The sequence below is a fragment of the Aquarana catesbeiana genome, unplaced genomic scaffold (assembly GCF_042186555.1).
Source record: "Aquarana catesbeiana isolate 2022-GZ unplaced genomic scaffold, ASM4218655v1 unanchor236, whole genome shotgun sequence".
Taxonomy (NCBI): domain Eukaryota; kingdom Metazoa; phylum Chordata; class Amphibia; order Anura; family Ranidae; genus Aquarana; species Aquarana catesbeiana.
This window is the reverse complement of record NW_027362664.1, coordinates 2,399,530-2,422,285: the sequence shown is the minus strand read 5'-3', so window position 1 is coordinate 2,422,285 and position 22,756 is coordinate 2,399,530. Positions and strand designations below refer to the sequence as shown.

At 45.3% G+C, this 22,756-nt stretch overlaps 1 protein-coding gene across 2 annotated transcripts; it reads right to left on the bottom strand.

Annotated features, from left to right (window-relative positions):
• Nucleotides 1–5,472: 5,472 nt before the first annotated feature.
• Nucleotides 5,473–22,592, bottom strand: LOC141121963 (uncharacterized). 2 transcript variants are annotated; one of them, XM_073611736.1, is made up of 13 exons: nucleotides 22,488–22,592; nucleotides 12,269–12,396; nucleotides 12,057–12,180; nucleotides 11,843–11,940; nucleotides 11,544–11,753; nucleotides 11,258–11,464; nucleotides 10,754–10,895; nucleotides 10,195–10,292; nucleotides 9,878–10,105; nucleotides 9,567–9,788; nucleotides 9,281–9,487; nucleotides 9,024–9,165; nucleotides 5,473–5,724 (listed from the first exon to the last, which is right to left on the bottom strand). In XM_073611736.1, exons 3-13 carry the CDS (start codon nucleotides 12,139–12,141, stop codon nucleotides 5,501–5,503), a joined length of 1,863 nt encoding a protein of 620 aa, XP_073467837.1. In that variant the 5' UTR covers nucleotides 12,142–12,180; nucleotides 12,269–12,396; nucleotides 22,488–22,592; the 3' UTR covers nucleotides 5,473–5,500. The 2 variants fall into 2 exon arrangements, with proteins under 2 accessions (XP_073467837.1, XP_073467836.1); XM_073611735.1 differs by lacking the exon at nucleotides 22,488–22,592 and adding an exon at nucleotides 22,356–22,440.
• Nucleotides 22,593–22,756: the final 164 nt, after the last annotated feature.

The window sequence follows — 22,756 nt, the reverse complement described above, 5'->3', positions numbered from 1 at the left end:
GCATTGATCTCCTGCATCATGTCTGCAGTCTCTGACCATCTCTTGTATCATGTTCGCAGTCTCTGACCATCTCCTGTATCATGTCTGCAGTCTTTGACCATCTCCTGTATCATGTCTGCAGTATCTGACCATCTCCTGTATCATGTTAGAGACTGAGGACATGATACAAGAGATGGTCAGAGACTGGGGACATGATACAGGAAATGGTTGGAGACTGAGGACATGATACACGAGATGCTCAGAGACTGAAGACATGATACAAGAGATGGTCAGAGACTGGGGGCATGATACAGGAGATGGTTAGAGACTGCAGACATGATACAAGAGATGGTTAGAGACTGGGGTCATTATACATGAGATGATTAGAGACTGGGGACATGATAAAAGAGATGGTTAGAGACTGGTGACATGATATAAGAAATGGTTAGGGACTGGGGACATGATACAAGAGATGGTCAGAGACTGAGGACATGATACAAGAGATGGATAGAGACTGCAGACATGATACAAGAGATGGTTAGAGACAGAGACATGATAAAAGAGATGGTTAGAGACGGGGACACGATACAAGAGATGGTCAGAGACTGCAGACATGGTACAAGAGATAGTTAGAAACTGGGGACATGATACAAGAGATGTCAGAGACTGCAGACATGATACAAGAGATGGTCAGAGACTGGGGATATGATAAGAGACGGTTAGAGACTGAGGACATGATACAAGAGATGGTTAGAGACTGGGGACAAGGGGGCGTGGCTTGGATGTTCATGTGAGAGGACGTGTCTCACACTAGCTCCTGCATCCTGCTTCACAGAATCCTGTTGTGAGCCACATACATCGCAGAAATAGACCGGATACTTCGCCCCCGGTGTGGAGTCACCACTACAGCGACTCCCGGTCGCCATAATAACAAGGCAAACATGCCTAAAAAGGAAGGGAGCCTCCTCACCGACGGCACGGCCCAGCATGGCGGACCCCCGCTCCAGCAACGAACGGGAAGAGACTCCTATGCCTCGGCGGCGGCTAAACTCGGCCAATATGCCCATGAAGCCAGCGGTGTCAAGTCCACACAGCAAACTTTGCTAGCCTGCACAGCTAAAACAGCCAAAAACGGACCCCCTGTGAAGACTCCTAATACAGCACAACATGTGCCTGAGAAAATGGCGCCGGCGGCCTCCAGGAACGCAGTGAGTAATCCACCATCCCCCCTCCCTGCCCAAGTCACTGCTGATCCCACAGATGTGGAAAATAGAGAGCCCTCACTACAGGACATACTAACTGCAGTCCATGCTTATGGCTCCTCCATTACTGACTTATCAACTGAAGTCAAAAGCATGAAGGAAGGTTTGTTGCACATTAGACAAGATATGCAGAAAATCAGGGAGAGGGCCACTGCTTTGGAGGGACGTGTGAGCTCTATTGAGGATGAATTACCCCCCTTAGCCCAAGAAATGCACATAACCTCTAATAAAGCTGATGAATCAGCAGCTAGAATCGAAGATATGGAGAATAGATTAAGAAGGTCGAACATCCGTATAGTCGGAATGCCTGAGAAATCCGAAGGGAAACACCCTGCAGAGTTCATTGAAGCATGGCTTGCAGACACTTTTGGGAAAAATAATCTTACTCCATTCTTCTCAGTGGAAAGGGCTCACAGGGTGCCATCCCGACCACCGCCACCGGGGGGCAATCACAGACCATTTATCCTAAAACTCCTCCACTACAAGGACAGAGACATTATATTACGCTTAGCCAGACAAAAAACTGATATGGACATACAAGGCTCCAAAGTCTCAATATATCCAGATTTCTCGGCTGCTGTCCAAAAACAGAGGGCAAAATTCACAGAAGTAAAAAAAAGGATGCGGGCAATACCACTAGTCTATTCCATGTTGTATCCAGCTAAGTTACGCGTGGTAGCAGATGGAACAGTGCATTTTTTTGAATCCCCAAACATGGCTGCCTCCTGGCTTGATCGACATGAAAGGCGTTTGCGTGGAGCTGACCAAGGGCATGCATTTGATTGAAAATTGCAAAGTATCCAGCAATATATGAATCCTTTTGCTCACCTTGCTATTTCAGGAGCTCTTAGAAAGACACAAATTTTTTACATTGCCACCTCTCAGTATCTATCGTTTAAATCTTGTACTTTGATTTCAAAGACGCTGGGTCCCGGCCCTCAACTCTACCCCCTTACAAGCCCTGCGGGGCACTTATCAAAGTTCAATAATTGGTCTATCTGAGTTTAGGTTTGCTAAACCTACTGTTGTTATGGACAGACTGTTTTTTATTTTTTTAATGTTTTTTCTATTTCCCAACCTTGGTTGGATGGGTTTTTTTTTTTTGCAGGTGCACACGGCATATAAGTCTGTATTATGTCTCTATCGTCCAGACTGATTTACCTGAGACTGAAGAAGGTCAACACTGTTTACAAATTATCTACCCAGGTAACATTTGTGAATGGGCACAATGGTTCATTTCTCAAGATTTAAATACCTCTTGGCGTATGCGCCCCTCTATGCAGTCCCCCCGTCTTAATGAGTAATCGGCTGGATACAATTTTATCCTGGAACATTAGGGGCTTGCGTGATCCTACAAAAAGGACTGCCCTGTTCTCTTTTCTTTCACAGCAGAACCCCACCATTATATGTCTGCAGGAGTCACATCTCACCAGAGACTCCATACAATTATTACATATGTCTAAATATCCTGTGCAATACCACTCTGTACATACCAACTACTCCAGAGGAGTTAGTATCCTTGTGGCCAGATCTGCTGCATTTACTAAACAAGATGTGCAAGTGGACTCTGAGGGCAGATTTGTTTTTCTTATGGGGGTATGGGAATCTCAAGCCTGTATTATTGCTAATATATATGTGCCCCCACCTTTTGCATTGACGGTATTGCAGTGTCTGGCTAGATTTTTGGCTAGGCACCCGCATATACCAGTATATGTTTGTGGCGACTTTAACAGTGTAATGGACTCTTCTCTTGACATACATAGGAAATATTGTCCTCGGGGCCCTAGGAAATGTACTCCACTAGCTAGGTTTATAGGTGAGATGGGGTTGGTGGACTTATGGAGGTGTAAGTTTCCCTTGCGAGCCCAGTACTCATGTCATTCCCCGACACATTCAGCACTATCTCGTATAGACTTTGCATTAGGAAATGATCTAACATATCGATATGACCCGAAAGTAACATATCTGGCTAGGGGATTGTCTGATCATTCCCCGGTGCAGCTTACCCTAAACTTTCATAAAACTCCCCTACCTGTGCACTGGAAGCTGAACCCCTTTTGGCTGCAGCTATTTACTGATGCAGATAAAATGCAGATGCACATTAAATATTTTCTTGAAACTAACAAACCTTCAGCTGCGCCGGGGGTGGTTTGGGACACTCTCAAGGCATATGTCAGGGGTATGTGTTTAAAAGAAATTAACACCATAAAAACAAATAGCAGACAATGGGCAAAAGATGCCGCTCGGGCAGTGGAGAGGGCGGAGGAATTGTTTCTGCGATCTCCAACACCTGAACATGAGCGGCAATGGACGGACGCACAAAAATTACATCGTACTTTACATTTACAACAAGCAGACAACAAGAGGTTTTTCACATCCCAAACATACTTTGAGGAAGGGGAAAAAACTGGCCACATGTTGGCTATGATAGCCAGGTCACAACAACCACCTCAAGTAATTCACAGCATCACAACATCTTTATCACAGACTGTCACAGATACACCGTCTATACTGAAGGAGTTTTCCTCCTTCTACCAAGATCTCTACTCCTCAAAGGTGTCTTATCCTGAAGAGGATCTGACACAATTTCTGGATCATATTACTCTACCCCAGCTACAGGATACAGACAGGCAGCTTTTAAACGCTCCTATTAATATTGAGGAACTGCATACTGCACTAGCTTCATTCCCAAACTCAAAGGCCCCAGGTAATGACGGATTGCCCATAGAGCTATACAAAAAATTTGCAGGAATACTCATGCCGGAACTACTTCATACATTAACAGAAACGCTTAACACAGATTCCTTGCCGAGATCCATGTATGAAGCGGTGGTGGTAGTTATACTAAAGCCCGGAAAAGAACCTGATAAACCTGAGTCATACAGACCTATATCATTGTTAAATACAGATCTAAAAATTCTTACAAAGGTAATTGCCATGAGACTCTCAAAAGTGGTCTCTAAATTAGTCCATCCGGACCAGTCTGGCTTCATACCAAATAGATCTACGGCAAACAATCTCCGGCGTCTCTATCTCAATATGCAAATACCCACTGATAATCAAGGACAGAAAGCTATCCTCTCACTTGATGCCGCTAAGGCGTTCGATAGCGTTGAATGGGACTACTTGTGGAAAATATTAGAAAAATTTAATCTGGGGGATAAAATAATTACCTGGATTAAATTATTATACAAGGCCCCTAAGGCATGTATTAGGATAAATAACACCTTGTCTTCTTCCTTTGAACTTTATAGGGGAACCAGACAAGGATGTCCCCTTTCTCCATTGCTCTTTGCTCTAGCCATAGAACCTCTAGCGGCAGCCATAAGAGGGAACCCAGACATAGTGGGATTCAGACGGGGTGAAATAGAGGACAAATTGGCATTATATGCTGATGATGCACTTTTATTTCTGGGTGACACCTCCACCTCACTGATCAAGCTAATGGAATTAATACACACATTTGGAACCTTTTCCGGGTTCACAATAAATTGGGACAAGTCCACACTACTACCCTTAGATCCACTAACAGGGCCCCTACCTCAGATAGCTGAACAGATCAAAATAGTTGATAAATTTAAATACCTAGGAATAATTATACACCCTAACCTAGAATATTATATAAAGCTAAATATAGACCCAATACTTAAACAATTTCAGGAAAAAACCACCAGCTGGATTAAATTGCCACTCTCCGTAGTCGGCAGATGCAATTTGATAAAGATGATATGGAATCCACAAATACTCTATGCACTCCACAACGCCCCCGTCTGGATCCCTGTCCACATATTTAAGAGATGTAACACCATCTATCGTGCATTAATATGGAGGAAACAGGTTCCAAGAATAAAACTAGAGACCTTACAAGAGGCTAAGGACTCGGGGGGACTGGCGGTGCCAAATTCGTTTCTTTACTTTATAGCAGCTCAGATGCAACATCTGACGGGCTGGCTCTGCCCTGAGCCCTCTGACCCCATCCGCAATATTGTGTGCACTCAGGTGTCATGTGGCGAACTTGTGGAGTGCTTAGAGGCTGGTGAACTGGGAGCACTGACTCAATACCCTACGCTACAGCTTATAGACAAAGTATGGAACAAAACAAAACAACATCTTCAGTACACGGGTTATACAAACTGGTCTCGTATTTGGAATAACAGAAACTACCTAGAATTAAACAAATTGGAAAATGTCTCCAATTGGTTAGCTAGGGGAGTGAAATATATCCCACAACTATATTGCGGGGGCATATTGCGTGATTTTCAATCACTTCGTACAGAATTTAACTTACCAAACACCTCATTTTTCCAATACCTGCAACTTAGGCATGCTATAACAGCACAGGCTGTGGTGTCCACTTGGGAGCTATCCAGGTCCCCGGTGATTACACAGCTGATCTTGTCTTCATCCCGAAAGGGACAAATTTCCTCTCTGTACGGCTCTCTTCTGGGCCATGTGTCTAAAGCGATGGCTCTGAATTGTAGAGCTGGATGGGGAGCAGACATAGAGCATATCTCAGATGAGGAATGGACTACCATATTAGATAATGTACTTAAAATATCACTGTCCTCATCTCAAAAACTCACTCAATTATTTATTATACATCGCACCTACCGCACACCTGAGAAATTACACAGATGGCGCAGGAGGGAGAGTCCGCTGTGTCCTCGCTGTCTTGTGGACACTGGTACACTTGTTCACATGCTGTGGAAATGCCCAAAATTGCATAGATATTGGGCGGAAGTGATTAGTACCATTAATAGTATCTGGAATCTTAGACTCACTACAGACCCTAAACTCTGTTTGCTGGGTTGGTTGGATGAGGAACAATACACACCCCATACATATATTGCCATCCTCAGAACTTTATTCCTAGCTAGGAAACTCATCGCCAGAAAATGGCTATCTATAACGGCCCCCACACATACAGAATGGATTACATCCGTAAATGATTCTCTTATTAGAGAACAACTCACCTATAAGCATAGAGGTAGCCCACAAAAATTTGAATCTATCTGGGAACCCTGGTTAGACACCCCGGGACTGGCTCCATTGCGACTGGTTCAAAATAGAATCTTAGGCGGTAGACCGACATCAATAAATACACCAAGTTAGTTTATGACACTGAAGAAGAAAGTCTGCGATAGAGCAGTGATACAAGAGTGTTGGGACCTGCAAAGATTTAAAGGTTTATGTTGTGTTATACCCAATGGGTACTGTTTGTTATAGAGCATACTTACCGCCTCCCGCTGTTTAAGGGTTAGCGGTAACAAACTCCACTCAGAGGCCCCCCCCTTTTTTTTTTTGGGACTGAAAGTGGAGAGAAATAGTATCCTATTAAGAGGACATAAAGGTTGTTTTTGTTTTCCTTTTTTAAAAAAAAAAGGGGGAAATAAAGAATAAAGTAAAAAGAATGAAGAAACACTACCACAAATGCCTTATTACACATATACATCTTTTATTTCTGATATGAAACTACAAAGCATGTTATTATATATGAGTGACACAATGTACAGATATTTGTGGTCAGATAAATGTGCTTAATATATGTCCTTAAATACTACTGAAAAACCTTTGTATGGTTCTTTGATTTTTGTTTTTATTTTTTGTTTTTGATTTTCAATAAAAATTATCTGATTTAAAAAAAAAGAGACTGGGGACATGATACAAGAGATGGTCAGAGACTGGGGGCATTATACATGAGATGGTTAGAGACTGAGGACATGATAAAAGAGATGGTTAGAGACTGGTGACATGATACAAGAAATGGTTAGAGACTGGGGACATGATACAAGAGATGGTTAGAGACTGGGGACATGATACATGAGATGGTTAGAGACTGAGGACATGATACAAGAGATGGTTAGAGACTGGGGACATGATACAAGAGATGGTTAAAGACTGAGGACATGATACAAGAGATGGTCAGAGACTGGGGACATGATACAAGAGATGGTTAGAGACTGGGGACATGATACAAGAGATGGTTAAAGACTGAGGACATGATACAAGAGATGTTCTGAGACTGCAGACGTGATACAAGAGATCTTTAGAGACAGGGACATGATAAGAGATGGTCAGAGACTGCAGACATGATACAAGAGATGGTTAGAGACTGGGGACATGATACAAAAGATGGTTAGAGACTGGGGACATGATACAAGAGATAGTTATATATAAATGGTGGTTGTATATAAAAATATAAATATTTTTTAAAAACTGTCATTTTCAGTATCAGTTTTCGGCCTATTGCATCCTTCATTTTCGGCAGCAAAATTTCCATTCGGTGCACCCCTACTTACCTCCTCCATGTAATGGTTTTGCACAGAGCAGCCCTGATTCTCTTCTTCTGGACCCCCCCCCGGAATTCTGGCTCCTCCTGCCTTTAGAGTTCTCCTATAGGAAGCCACAAAGTATAGTATAGAGTTCCCCTATAGGAAGCCACAAAGTATAGTATAGAGTTCCCCTATAGGAAGGTACAAAGTATAGTATAGAGTTCCCCTATAGGAAGGTACAAAGTATAGTATAGAGTTCTCCTATAGGAAGATACAAAGTATAGTATAGAGTTCCCCTATAGGAAGCCATAAAGTATAGTATAGAGTTCCCCTATAGGAAGCCACAAAGTATAGTATAGAGTTCCCCTATAGGAAGGTACAAAGTATAGTATAGAGTTCCCCTATAGGAAGGTACAAAGTATAGTATAGAGTTCTCCTATAGGAAGATACAAAGTATAGTATAGAGTTCCCCTATAGGAAGCCATAAAGTATAGTATAGAGTTCCCCTATAGGAAGCCACAAAGTATAGTATAGAGTTCCCCTATAGGAAGATACAAAGTATAGTATAGAGTTCCCCTATATGAAGGTACAAAGTATAGTATAGAGTTCCCCTATAGGAAGATACAAAGTATAGTATAGAGTTCCCCTATAGGAAGCTACAAAGTAGCCTTAAAGTCACCATCATTGGGTTATTGACTCCTCCCTCATTATCACTTTCTGTTTAAGATTTCAAAGTTTGAGGATGTTATCACATTATTATCAACATGTAAAAGTCTGTGCTCCAATCAAATCATCAGATATAAAATATCCAGCTGTAGGAAATGTGTGTAAAAGAAATCAGGACTATGTCATGTACAACTTATTATATAAGATACAACAGTTAGGATTTTATAGTATCAGAATAATGTAATGTACAATATAGAGTATATAGTGCAGGGGTCAGGAGTATGTAATGTACAATATAAATTATACAGTGTAAGGGTCAGGACTCATAATATTGGTATTCAGTAATCAGTGGAAGATTAAATGTTTACATGAGACAAGTTGCAGAGGTCCCACACCGCTGCCTCCCATCTCCTGAGACTGCACTCAGTGACTTGGGTCTGAGACTATACAGACATATCCCTCCACCCGGCACAGCCAGCAGGCAACAGAACAAGTAATCCTGGGGGGATTGTTCTGTCAGACATCTTGCCATAACCGGGTATGGGGCAGAAGACCCAAAACACATACCCCAGGTGCCTAGATCTAGTAACATCTATGGTGAAAATGAACATTTTGCTGCCAGCTAAACCCCAGAATCTCCATAAATCCAGTCTAGATACATAAATTGTGTCTGCAGCACAGAGAAGGAAGATTATCCGAGAGAAATACAGGAATACAGGACAGGGAACACAGCTCAGGAAAGTGACCAGGGGATTACAGGCTGATATCACCCAGTCCCCGCCCTACTCTGGACCAATCAGTGAGCAGTATGGGTGGAGGAATGTATTTAGTATTAATGACCCACCTGTGCTGATCTCTGTAGGAGTGTCCTCCTCTATAAATGTCCCCGTTATTCCATCCTCCTCCATAGATTGCTGATCATCCCTCACATACCTCTCTTCTTCTTCTGCTTTAACCTCAAATTCTATATCGATTGGATCTCCACTCTAAATCAAGAAAAGGAGAGAGAATATCATCTGTAAGATGTAAGCTTTAACATTGTGACATCACATATAAAATCCAGATTCTATAAGTGTGTTTTATATCCTCCGTCCCACCAACCTTGTAACAGTGAGGGATGGTGTGATCTTCCTGTGTGGAATCCCGGGAATACAGAGGATGAGGACATCTCTCTGGTGGGTTCCTGGTATTTGGTGGCTCCATCATATCCTTGTGTCCTTCTGAAAACTCCTCCATCACTCCATACTCCTCATCCTCCTCTTTATACTCTTCTTTAACATCAATATTATCATCCCCGAGGTTTCCACTCTGAATATATAATAAAACATTCATTGTAACAAACATGCTGTGTATAAATCAGAACTACCAATAATTGTCAATCATCTACCTGATGATGGTGAGGGATGGTGTGACCTTCCTGTGTGGAATCCCGGGAATACAGAGGACGGGGACATCTCTCTGGTGGGTTTCTGTAGCTGGATGACTCCACCATGGTGTCCTGGTACAGATCTTTGTGTTCTTTTAGAAACTCCTCCATCACCCCATCCTCATCATCCTCCTCTTTTATCTCTTCTTTAACTTCAACTTTAGGATCTCTCAGGTTTCCACTCTGAATATATAATAAAAATGACATCAATAGTAACAATGCAGATAATGTACAGATCCTAATGATACTATCAGTGATTGTTCCTCATCTACCTGATGATGGTGAGGGATGGTGTGATCTTCCTGTGTGGAATCCCGGGAATACAGAGGACGGGGACATCTCTCTGGTGGGTTTCTGTAGCTGGATGACTCCACCATGGTGTCCTGGTACAGATCTTTGTGTTCTTTTAGAAACTCTGACTCCTCCATCACCCCATCCTCATCATCCTCCTCTTTTATCTCTTCTTTAACTTCAACTTTAGAATCTCTCAGGTTTCCACTCTGAATATATAATAAAAATGACATCAATGGTAACAATGCAGATAATGTACAGATCCTAATGATACTATCAGTGATTGTTCCTCATCTACCTGATGATGGTGGGGGATGGTGTGATCTTCCTGTGTAGAATCCCAGGAATACAGAGGACGGGGACATCTCTCTGGTGGGTTCCCATTACTGGTTCCATCTGTAGGAAACACACACACTGACTGAATACATTGTTTCTATGTGTTTATCAGACTTGTGTCTGAGACTATACAGACATATCCCTCCACCCGGCACAGCCAGCAGACAACAGAGCAAGTAACCCTTGGAGAATTGTTCTGTCAGAGATCTTACTAGATTTGGGAACTGGACAGGAGATCCTAAGTATATTCCCTAGCTGTCTAGTAACATCTATGGAGAAAATGAACATTTTGCTGCCAGCTGAACCCCAGAATCTCCATAAATCCAGTCTAGATACATAAATTGTGTCTGCAGCACAGAGAAGGAAGATTATCGGAGAGAAATACAGGAATACAGGACGGGGAACACAGCTCAGGAAAGTGACCAGGGGATTACAGGCTGATATCACCCAGTCCCCGCCCTACTCTGGACCAATCAGTGAGCAGTATGGGTGGAGGAATGTATTTAGTGTTAATGACCCACCTGTACTGATCTCTGTAGGAGTGTCCTCCTCTATAAATGTCCTCGTTATTCCATCCTCCTCCATAGACTGCTGATCATCCCTCACATACCTCTCTTCTTCTTCTGATTTAACCTCAAATTCTATATCGATTGGATCTCCACTCTAAACCAAGAAAATGAGAGAGAATATCATCTGTAAACAATAGTATTTATTATTGTGACATCACATAAAAAAATCTATGCATTGGTGTTGATTTACTAAAGGCAAATCCACTACATACTACAAGTGCACATGGACGTGCAGTCACTGTAGATCTGAAGGGGAGATCCGAAATAAGGGGAAGCTCTGCTGATTTTTATCATCCAATCATATACAAGAAAAAAATGCTGTTCTTTTTATTTTCCTTCTATGTTCCCCTTTAGATCTAAAATGACTGCACCTCCAAGTGCACAGTGGATTTGCCTTTAGTAAATAAACCCCCCTGTCTCCTCAAGTCCATGTTCTAGAGGATCCATCCCACCAACCTTGTAACAGTGAGGGATGGTGTGATCTTCCTGTGTATAATCCCGGGAATACAGAGGACGGGGACATCTCTCTGGTGGGTTCCTGGTATTAGGTGGCTCCATCATATCCTTGTGTCCTTCTGAAAACTCCTCCATCACTCCATACTCCTCATCCTCCTCTTTATACTCTTCTTTAACATCAATATTATCATCCCTGAGGTTTCCACTCTGAATATATAATAAAACATTCATTGTAACAAACATGCTGTGTATAAATCAGAACTACCAATAATTGTCAATCATCTACCTGATGATGGTGAGGGATGGTGTGACCTTCCTGTGTGGAATCCCGGGAATACAGAGGACGGGGACATCTCTCTGGTGGGTTTCTGTAGCTGGATGACTCCACTATGGTGTCCTGGTACAGATCTTTGTGTTCTTTTGGAAACACCTCCATCACCCCATCCTCTTTTATCTCTTCTTTGACCTCAACTTTAGAATCTCTCAGGTTTCCACTCTGAACATATAATAAAAATGACATCAATTGTAACAATGCAGATAATGTACAGATCCTAATGATACTATCAGTGATTGTTCCTCATCTACCTGATGATGGTGAGGGATGGTGTGACCTTCCTGTGTGGAATCCCGGGAATACAGAGGATGGGGACATCTCTCTGGTGGGTTCCCATTACTGGATCCATCTGTAGGAAACACACACACTGACTGAATACATTGTTTCTATGTGTTTATCAGATGATGGGGGATCTAGGTGGACCCTCCGTACTGCTCTCTCCTTTACAATAAAGTCTCCTCTTACCCGGTGATGTGAGGGGCGGCTGATTGTCCATCATGACGTCCTTGTAGAGATCCTTGTGTCCTTCTAAATACTCCCACTCCTCCATGGAGAAATAGACAGTGACATCCTGACACCTTATAGGAACCTGACACACATAATGATACAGTCACCATCCAGACACATCCCTTGTCTGTTACTGGATAATGTCCCAGAATTCCCAGAATCCTCCTCACCTCTCCTCTATGATCTCTCTGGTGACTTCTAGAATCTTCTTTGTATTTCTCTCTTCTATCATGGAGAGAGGTGGAGGCAATGTGATGGTCATATGATCTCCAGATTTCACAGGAAGGAAACTCTAGATCTGAACACAAATAGCAAAATCAAATGATATTCCCAGAATCCTCCTCACCTTATCATTCAGGTTTCCATTTTATTAAAGCCCCACTTCCGACTGAGGTATTATTTTCCCACACAGGACCCCCACACCATGCAGATTAAAAGCTTGTTGCAGGCATTCTAATGTCATTACATACAATGCAGAACCAACAGTCCCACTTTGTAAGTGAAGATGCCAAGGGTCCGCCCACATCCTAAGAGCATCACAAAAAAAAAAAAAAAAAATCAGATGGAGGGACATTGGGAGGAGGAGCTGTGAGGTCAGTGTGATGTCATAGGACATATAGACTCTGGATGGAAGGACATTGGGAGGAGGAGCTGTGAGGTCAGTGTGATGTCATAGGACATATAGACTCTGGATGGAGGGACATTGGGAGGAGGAGCTGTGAGGTCAGTGTGATGTCATAGGACATATAGACTCTGGATGGAGGGACATTTGGATGGGGAGATTTGAGGGGTCGTCTATATGAGGCTCTCATGCAAACAAATCATTGTTCCTGGGTGTGTCCTACCTCTCCTAAACTGAAGAGTGAACTTTGATCTTTACCATACAGAAATCTGTCAGGAATCTGTGAAAGTAAGCTCTCATGTGATCAGGTGACGTGCGGAGGAACGGAGTGTAAAAAGCAGACAATTTTCTCCAGAGCTCTTAATGGTGAGGATGGATTTTGCTGAGTGCTGGTGCCAAGTTTCCACCCCCCAGGATCATTGCAGGTGTGGAGAAAAACCGGAGTTAGACTTAACGATAACTCTTTTTCTAGGAGTCTTCCAGAACAGCCTCTGAGACATAGGGCTCCCCCCTCCGGGACAGGAAACACGTATACCAATTGTCTTAAAAGGTGGTCCTCCAGGCCTCCCTCTTCAGTTTACCAAAGAACTGCCAGAAGGCTATGAAAGACATAATACACTAACACCACGTCAGTACATAACTCCAACACCAGTTAAATATAAACACCGGGTGGGAGCCAGGCTGTCCTGGAAGACTCCTAGAAAAAAGTGTTATCGGTGATTCTAACTCCGGTTTTCTCCTTTCGTCTTCCAGGACAGCCTCTGAGATGATAAGCAAGAAACTTACTTTGTCAGGGCGGGACCACTGCCTGGAGGACCTTTCATCCAAATGTCTGCTCCTTGTCAGACAATAAATCCAGCCGGTAGTGCCTAGCAAACGTTGAGTAGCTGGACCATGGTTGCTGCCTTGCAGATGACCTCCGGAGAGGCTCCGGCCCTCTCTGCCCATGAAACCGAGACTGCCCTGGTGGAATGTGCCTTAACTAATGGTGCTTGTCTTCCTACCAACTTATAGGCTTCTATTATTGCCATTCTTATCCATCTAGCGATGGAAGATTTAGAGGCCCTGCAACCCTTGCGGGCCCCGAAAAATTAACAAAAAGAGAGTCCGAGTTCCTAAAACCTCTAGCGACTTCTAAATAAACTAAAAGGCTTCTCTTAACATCTAATAAACTTAAAGATTCCTCCTCATCTGCCGCTGAGGTAGAAGGGAAAGTCGGCAGGACAATGTCCTGGGATCTATGGAACGTAGATCCTACCTTAGGAAGAAAACTGGGATCTGTCTTCATAATGACCCTGTCCTCCCGAATCAACAAAAATGGCTCCCTAATAGAGAGAGCATGCAAATCACTCACCCTTCTGGCTGATGTGATAGCTATCAGAAAAACGGTTTTGAGTACCACCCATTTTAGCCCAGATTTCTCCAGGGGTTCAAAGGGATTACCAGTAAGTGCTCTGAGGACCAACGCTAGATCCCAAGTGGGGCAGGCTGTAACCCTCACTGGCCTGGACCTCGACAGTGCTTCGAAGAAATTTTTAACAAATCGATTCTGCTGAAGCGAGGTCTGCAAGAAAATACTCAAGGCCGCAGTCTGAACCTTCAGTGTACTAACCCAAAGGCCCAGTTCTACCCCTGCCTGAAGAAAATGCAGGACTGCCGGAATCCCAGGATGACTCAGACCTTGCTCTACCAACCAGGAATTAAATCTTTTCAATACCTTGGTATAGATTGCCCTAGTTATCAGTTTACGGCACTAGAGAAGAGTTTTAACTACTTTCTCTGAAAACCCCTGCTCTCTCAACAACTGTTCCTCAGATACCAGGCTGATAGTCTGAGGCTCTCTATCTGAGGATGTAGAATCGGTCCCTGGGAAATCAAATCCTCTCTGACCGGAAGGGATAAAGGAGGACAAATGGTCAGTCTCTTCAGGATGGCAAACCAGGGCATTTTTGGCCAAAATGGCGCCACTAGTAAGAGATCCGTCAATTCTGCCAGAAATCTTTGAAGGACCGCAGCTATCAGCCGAACTGCAGGAAAGGCATAACACAGGTTGAACTGCCAAGGGTTGGCAAAGGCGTCTATCCCTGTGGCCTGATCCTGTGGGTGGACCGAAAGAACTGTGCCACCTTCTTGTTGGTCTCCGAGGCAAAGAGGTCCACCTCCGGTTGCCCACAACACTGTACAATCTCCATGAAAACATCTATGTTGAGGGACCATTCGTCCTGATACACATGCTGGCGGCTGAGAAAATCCGCCAGCAAATTTTGAGAACCTTTCAGGTGAATGGCCGACAATGAGGCCAGATTCATCTTGGCCCAACACAGAATTTTGTTGGCTATAGGGCAGGACTCCTTGTGCCTCCCTGCTTGTTCACGTATGCGACAGCTGCCGCATTGTCCATCTGAACTTGCAGGTGTAATCCCCATATCTGGGACTGGAAGGCCTCTATAGCCTTTAGGATTGCCAGAAGCTCCCTCTGATTTGAGGATCGACGGGCCTCCACTGGCAACCAGGCTCCCTGGGCTAAGGACCCCACCAGGTGGGTGCCCCATCCCCATGCACTGGCCTCGGTAGTCATCACTATGGCTACAGTACGGCCCCATGACAGACCAACTGCCAGATTGTGATGTGTTCGCCACCACCATAAAGTCCTTTTGACTTTTGCTGGTAGGTGCATGGGAAGATCTAGGCTTTGTCTTCTGCCGTCCCAGAAACGCAGCATGAGATTCTGCAAAGGCCGCTGATGAAGTCTTGCCCAAGGAACCGCAGGGAAACAAGACGTCATCAGACCCAGAACTCTCATAACCTCCCTGACAGGGACTACCTGATTGGATTGAAGCTGGGCTACTGCCTGATCCACCTTCAGGATTTTCTCCTGGGGAGGAACACCTTCATCTCCACTGAAGATATCCTGTACCCCAAATACAGGACCTCCTGAGCTTTGGTTAGCTGGGACTTTTCTCTGTTGACTAGCCACCCAAGAGATAGGAGGAAACTCTGGGCCTCCTGCAGATCCTTCTCTAGCTGATGACAAGAGGGGGCCACAAACAGGAGATGGTCCAGGTAGGGGATCACTGTAATAGCCCTGACTCTTAGCGGAGCAAAAGCCTCTGCTAGCACCTTTGTGAAGATCCTCGGTGAAGAGGACGGGCCGAAAGGTAGTGCCCGGAACTGGAAGTGCAGAACCTCTGAATTTATTCTGACTGCTAGCCTGAGATATTTTTGAAATTCCTGATGTATAGGGATATGCAGGTAGGCATCCCTGAGGTCTACCGTGGCCATGAAGCAGCCTGGAAAGAGGAGGTTGGTTATGGTAAATATCGATTCCATCCTGAATCACTTGTACTTCACAAATTGGTTCAGAGGACGGAGGTTCAGGATTAACCTGAACTTCCCTGTGGGCTTTCTCACCACAAACACATGGGAGTATACACCCTGACCCTGCTCCTTCTTGGGTACCTTTATAAGGACTTTTTGATCCACTAGGTCCCCTAATAATAGGCCCAGAGCTTTTGCTTTTTCCCGGTCTTTGGGTAACTGGGTGACCTGATAACTTGAGGGGGTAAAAGATTTGAACTCCAGTCTGTAACCATTTCTTATGATGTCTAAAATGAATGGACTTAGAGTTGAGCTGGTCCATTGTGGGAGGAACTCCCCCAGTCTCCCTCCCACTGGGACACAGGAGTCACTGGGGTTTTGAGGTGGTTTGAGGAGGATTGAATAGGATTCCTCCTCTTCCACGTCCTTTATGGCCTGTCCAATGTTTCTTGGGGCGGCCTTCTCTTTCTTGCTGGCCCTGTCTGGGGCCTCGAAAAAAACATTTACCCTCACTTTTCTTCTTTCTCTCAGGAAATTCTTTCTTTCTGTCCTGAGTATGTTCCAGCGCCTCCTGGAGGCCGGGCCCAAACAGATGGTCCCCTGAAAAGGGTAACCCACAAAGCTTAAGCTTTGAAGCGGCAGGCTTTTAGCCATACAGCCCTTCTAGCAGCATTTACTAGTGCAGCTGACCTAGCGGCTAGCTTTACCAATCTGCCAAAAAGCCAACCGCCTTAAATAATAAGGGAAACGAATTCAAGAGCTGTTGCCTAGAGGTACCAGCTGAAATGTGGGACTGTAATTGTGATAGCCAACACTGCAGATTTCTGGCTACGCAAGTAGCTGCAAGGGCTGGTTTCAACCCAATTGATGAGGCATCCCAAGCCCTCTTAAGCAGCACGTCCCCCCTCTTATCCATAGGATCCCTGAGTGATCCCACGTCGTCAAAAGCCAAGTCTGTCTTTTTTGAGACTTTGGCTAAGGGAGCATCCAATTTAGGAATTTTATTCCATGGATGGGAAGCATCTGCTTCAAACGGGAACCTCCGTTTGAGGCTACCTGAAAAGAAAGGCCTCTTTTCTGGCTGTTCCCACTCCAGCAAAATCGATTCAATCAAGGATTTATGCACGGGAAAAACCCTGGCTTTATGAGCACTAGACCCCTGGTACATTAGGTCGTACCTTGAGAGTTGAACCTGCTCCTTACGGATTTCTAGCGTGTCATAGATGGCTTTCAAAAAGTCCCCCACATCGTCCAGAGACAGTTTGTATCTGAAAACTCTGGATGAATCATCCTCCCCCTCCGAGTCAGATGCTGAATCCACTTGCGAGGAGGCTAGAGATCTAGGCCTCACCCTATTCTCCTCAGCCTCCTGGCTGGGCTCAGATAGGGAAGGCAAACTAGCTGCCCTGACTAGGGATGGTGAGGGACCCTGCATCCTATCCATCATTCCTCTCAATGATTGAAAGGTGGACGCAAGCTTGTCTTTAACTGAGGATAAAATTTTATGACAAGATGCCACAGAATCATCCCTGACGAGACTATTGACACAATCGGGGTAAAGTGGTTTCTCCCAATTGGGGCCTAACTTAGTCCCACATACAGCACATTTCTTCCTAGGTAGCTGTGTCTGCGTTCTGTCCTGGGCTTTAACCTGAAAACAGAAAAAGACAAGAGGACAAACTACTGTTAGAATGCCTCCCTGACCCACACCACCACTGTGCTCAGGTCAGCCTAGGAAGTGCCCAGCCCATCACCTTAGGTTCCCCACCTAGGGAGGGAGTTACTTGAGTCCCAAGAACCCTGACCCCCCCAGTGTAAGGACTGGTCCACCCTCACCACCTTACCTGGGAGGTGCCGGAGCCAATCAAACCAGAGTCTATTGCTTGAACAGCTGTCTCCATGCTCTTGGTGCCTTGCGCAGCCTTGCTGAGCCTTACACACCGCTCAGGATGCCTGTGTATCCACCGCTGTGCTTCTGAGACCGGAATCACGTCTCATGGCGCCCCCTGATGACGCGGTTCCGCCGGAAGTACTCTTCGTCACTTCAAATCGTTGGAACGCAGAAACCCCGCCCCCCTACGCCGCACAGAGATTTCTCCTACCCTTCGAATGGAAGAGCGGCATGGCCGAGCGAGCGACTCTCGCTCGCCGGCCCGGAATCACCTGAAACACAGGCAGGTACCGCACTTGTAGGTGGACGTGACTGCAGTCACCAGAGGTCCAGTTCTCCCCGAGCTAACGGCAGCGGTGGAGCTTAGCACCTTACTCTTCCCCAGCAAGACAGAGGGGTGCCCAGGCAGAGGAGAGTCAATGCCAGGGGCTCTTCACAGGACAGTCCTGAGGCATTGAGGTTCCTTAGCGTGCTCCTTCCCGTCCGGCAGGAAACACAATAACTGAAGAGGGAGGACCACCTTTTAAGACAATTGGTATACGTGTTTCCTGTCCCGGAGGAAGGAGCCCTATGTCTCAGAGGCTGTCCTGGAAGACGAAAGGAGAAAGCTGTGTATGAGGATATGGAGGAGATCCAGGAATCAGGATAAAGGTCACAAGTGCATCCAAGAGATGAAGCCGGGGTCACTACAAAGAAAATCAATCCAAGGAAACAACAGGCAGGACGAGGAATAGCAAGAAGGAGCTCAGAGACAAATGAGAATATTGCTCAGCCAATGGGAGATTATCTCAGCATGACTTACATAATGAAGGAGATGAGGGGGAGGGGAGGAAGTCACTTAAAGAGAAGGTCTGCCCACCGCTGCAAAAATTAAAAGCCAGCAGTTACACATTATGCAGCTGCTGACTTTTAATAATAGGACACTTACCTGTCCTGGAGTCCAGCGATGTCGGCATCGCAGCTAATGTTTCCATCAGGTGTCGGGTGCTGTCACTGCCATTGCCAGTGAGGGAACCTGGTAGTGAAGCATTACATCCTTACTGCACATGTGCGAGGCACCTGCTGGCCGGGCAGGGAAAGGAGGAGGGAGCTGAGCGCTGACATAATGCGCCTCGGCCGAGACTCCCGGAAGTGGGGACAGGATACATATCAAAGACAGGTATTCCCTCCCCCCCCCCCGAAAGGTGCCAAATGAGGGAAGGAGACAAATGAGCGGAAAGTCCACTTTTGGGTGGAACTCCGCTTTAAGGTGACCATAGAGACATGGAAATTCAGCTGGTTCAGCAGGGATCGGTCACATTTCCATCCATGTGTGGTCACCGCCGGATAAAAGTCACTCGATCAGCGGCTGCAGCCAATAGCTTCATCACTGATCTGTGTATTCTGAGAGCGGAGGAGCGCCCCCCATTGTCAGAATACAATAGTGCAGCGGGGAGGATTCCCCCATCCCCCTCCAATGTGTGGATGGGGGAATCACTTCAGTTTTTTCCTCTCATTCCCCTGGCTGAACGATAAAACTGAACCATGTATGGCCAGCTTTGGAAGGAAGATATGTTCATCATCAACTGATCCCCCTGAAGGGGTTAATCTTCATATCCAGGGCCGTCTTTAAGGCAGGGAAAAAGGGACAGCTGTCCTGGGCCCCATCATTGTTGTGGGGCCCAAAGCAGCTGCTTCATAGTTGCCAAATATCCCAGTTTATATTCTGCCCTATTGCTGTGTACAGGTGACTTACCTGCCTGCCTTGTGTTTATATGTAAATAACCTGCATTGATATGTATATAGATAGACATTCATATGTACTGTATATAATACCCTCTGAGGTCTTATCCACCATCACTTCTGCTGAATGCTGCCCACTGGGGAGGTAAAGGGACATGCTGGAAAGTGCTGCCTACATCTGTGGTCATGAAGCCCAACATCAGCCTGTTCTACAAAGGTGAGCAAATTGGAGGTGGAACCCTTTTTCTAAATATCATGGTGACCACAACACGGTGAAGTCTGGTGGATGTGAATACGCAAATCTCAGCAGATGTGTAATGGCTCTGCTGTGTATCTGATAAAGGGCAGCACATTTCTGTGGTGTCAGGAAAGCGTTTTTGCGTGCGTTCCCGACACAAACAAATGTAAACGCAGGCTAAATGTCTCAGTTACATTGGTGGTCAGTGTAAATCTTCTCATTACATTGGGGCTTGGTGTACAATCCTTTCATTCACACTAGTGGCCAGTATGAAGGTCCCCGTTACATTGGTGGCCAGTGTAAATACCCTCCTTACATTGGTGATCAGTGTAAATACCCTCCTTACATTGGTGATCAGTGTAAATACCCTCCTTACATTGGTGATCAGTGTAAATACCCTCCTTACATTGGTGGCCAGTGTAAATACCCTCCTTACATTGGTGGTCAGTGTAAATACCCTCCTTACATTGGTGATCAGTGTAAATACCCTCCTTACATTGGTGGCCAGTGTAAATACCCTCCTTACATTGGTGATCAGTGTAAATACCCTCCTTACATTGGTGGTCAGTGTAAATACCCTCCTTACATTGGTGGTCAGTGTAAATACCCTCCTTACATTGGTGGTCAGTGTAAATACCTATTACATGGTGCTTACTGTGAATGTTCCTATTACATTGGTGGTCAGTGTAGAAACTCCTCTTTATATTGGTAAAAACGTCCAAACTTGCATTTGTGGTCAGTTTCGAATCCTTCATTGGTGGTCCATGTAGAAGCTCCATTTAAATTGGTGGTGAGTGTAAATCCCCCCTAACATTATTGTTCAGTGTAAACACCCCTTACATTGGTGGTCAGTGTAAATCCCCTGTCAGAGAACCATTACAAACGCTCGTTCCCGTGTGCCAGCCAGACGTGCGGCACAAATGTGTGAACCCCGGACCAGGCACGCACGTTAGTACTCTTATACGAACGAGTGCACGTCGGCGTGGGCATGTCCGCAAGCCAACGAATCACAGCACAGGGCGCCCTATTTAAAGGATCAGCATACTAGTATCAGTGCTGAATTGTCTCAGCTAGTTCCTGTATCCTTGATTGCTGTTTGATTCAACCTTGATCCTGAAACCTTGGCCTTCCTGACTACTCTTTTGGATTATCCCTGCAACTCTGTTTACTTCTGCTTCCTGTACTGAACCCGGCTTGAACTTCTGACCACGGCTCTGTCTTCCGATCTTGTACCTCTCTGCCAGCCCATTGCCAACCTCTGCTAGCCCCTGACTACGAACCTGCCTATCGATTGTGCACCTTCCTGCCAGCACGTTGCCGACTCCTGCTTGTTCCCGACCTTGCAAGTTCTCCTGTTGGACTTTCCTGAACCTATCCAGGATCAACATCTCACCAGCATCTCTAGGCTCCGGTGTTCCTGATCCTGCCAACAGGCACCTGCACCCTTCCGTTGCCCTAGCAGCCCTGTCTCCACCTCCAGGGGTGTTAGGACCGGAACCCTGCAAGAGGCCACCCTCGTCATTTCAGACTCCACAGTAAGGTACGTGACATCCACCCTTACATTGGTGGTCAGTGTAGAATTGTCACGTTACATTGGTGGTCAGTACAAATCTCCTCGACAATGGTTGTCAGTGTAAATTCCCCCTTACATGGAGGTCATTGTATATTCCCCCTTACACTGGTGGTTGGTGTAAATGCTCTTGTTACATTGGTGTCAGTGTAGAAATCCTTCTTTATATTGGTGGGTAGCGTAAAATCCCCCGTTATGTTAGTGGTCAGTGCAAATTCCCCCTCATATTGGTGGTCAGTGTAGAATCCCTCACTATATACTTGTCAAAGATTTCCAGCCTTGCACTACATGATTCAGAATTTGCCACAATGCATTGCCTCCTAACTAATCCCCTCCCCCCACCACTGCCATTGATCCCATCAACCCCACAGAATTGCCACTGATCTACCCCCCCCCCCCCGCAGCATTGCCACTGAGCCCAGGAGTCCTAGAAGTATTCTATCTATTGCTGGGTCCCCTCACCTCCCAGTCCATGGGGTGCAGGCAGTGAGGAGATGATGTGCTGTAACCTTTAGCAACTAGCAAGTAATGCTGTGCACTGACCTCTCGCAACCAATCATTAAATGGTAAGAATGTCCAGTAACCTCTAACAACCAATTAGTGAGCAGTATTGATGTACAGTAATCTCTATCAACCAATCAACAAGCAGAAGTCATGTGCTGTAACCTATAGCAAATAATCAGTGAGCCATAATGAATGTGTGCTGTAACCTCTAGCAGCCAGTCAGTGAGCGGTAATGATACGCTGTAACCGCTGGCAACCAATCGCAATCACTGCCTGATCTGATTCTGTAAACTGTTTTTGAATCTAGCGGCTATTTATTGTATGTCTCAGAGCAGGTGGAGAGAGAAATTGCATGAAAATGTTTGCCTAGGATCCAATCAATATTAAATTACCTGTTGGTATCCACACTATATATGTGTGTATCATCATCTGCTGGAGATAAAAGACATCACAGTGACTATGGAGGAAGAGGACGGACATGACGGGGGGTTACTGGGTGTAAATAGAAAATAAGATCTTATTACCTCCTCTGCTACTTCTTCCAGTAATGTCTCCTCTCTACTTCCTGCCGACTCACCTCTCACCCGGAACTTCCTGTCTGTACCTGACATCAATTCCTGTCTGTAGCTGACATCACTTCCTGTCTGCAGCTGACATCACTACCTGTCTGTCTTCCATAGAGACTTCCTATCTGGGTAGAAGTGAGATCACCATCTTGTGGAGATCAGAGCAACTGCAGCCCTGAGAAACATCTGGTAGTGTGAACACGACCTTGTGCTGTATGTGTATGTAC

Coding starts and splice junctions, on each gene's coding strand:
- LOC141121963 (XM_073611735.1), bottom strand. CDS start 22,392: ATGATGATACACACATATATAGTGTGGATACCAACAG. Junction 12,181..12,268: donor AGAGAGATCATAGAGGAGAG/GTGAGGAGGATT, acceptor TATGTGTGTCAG/GTTCCTATAAGGTGTCAGGA. Junction 10,106..10,194: donor CCATCCCCCACCATCATCAG/GTAGATGAGGAA, acceptor TTATATATTCAG/AGTGGAAACCTGAGAGATTC.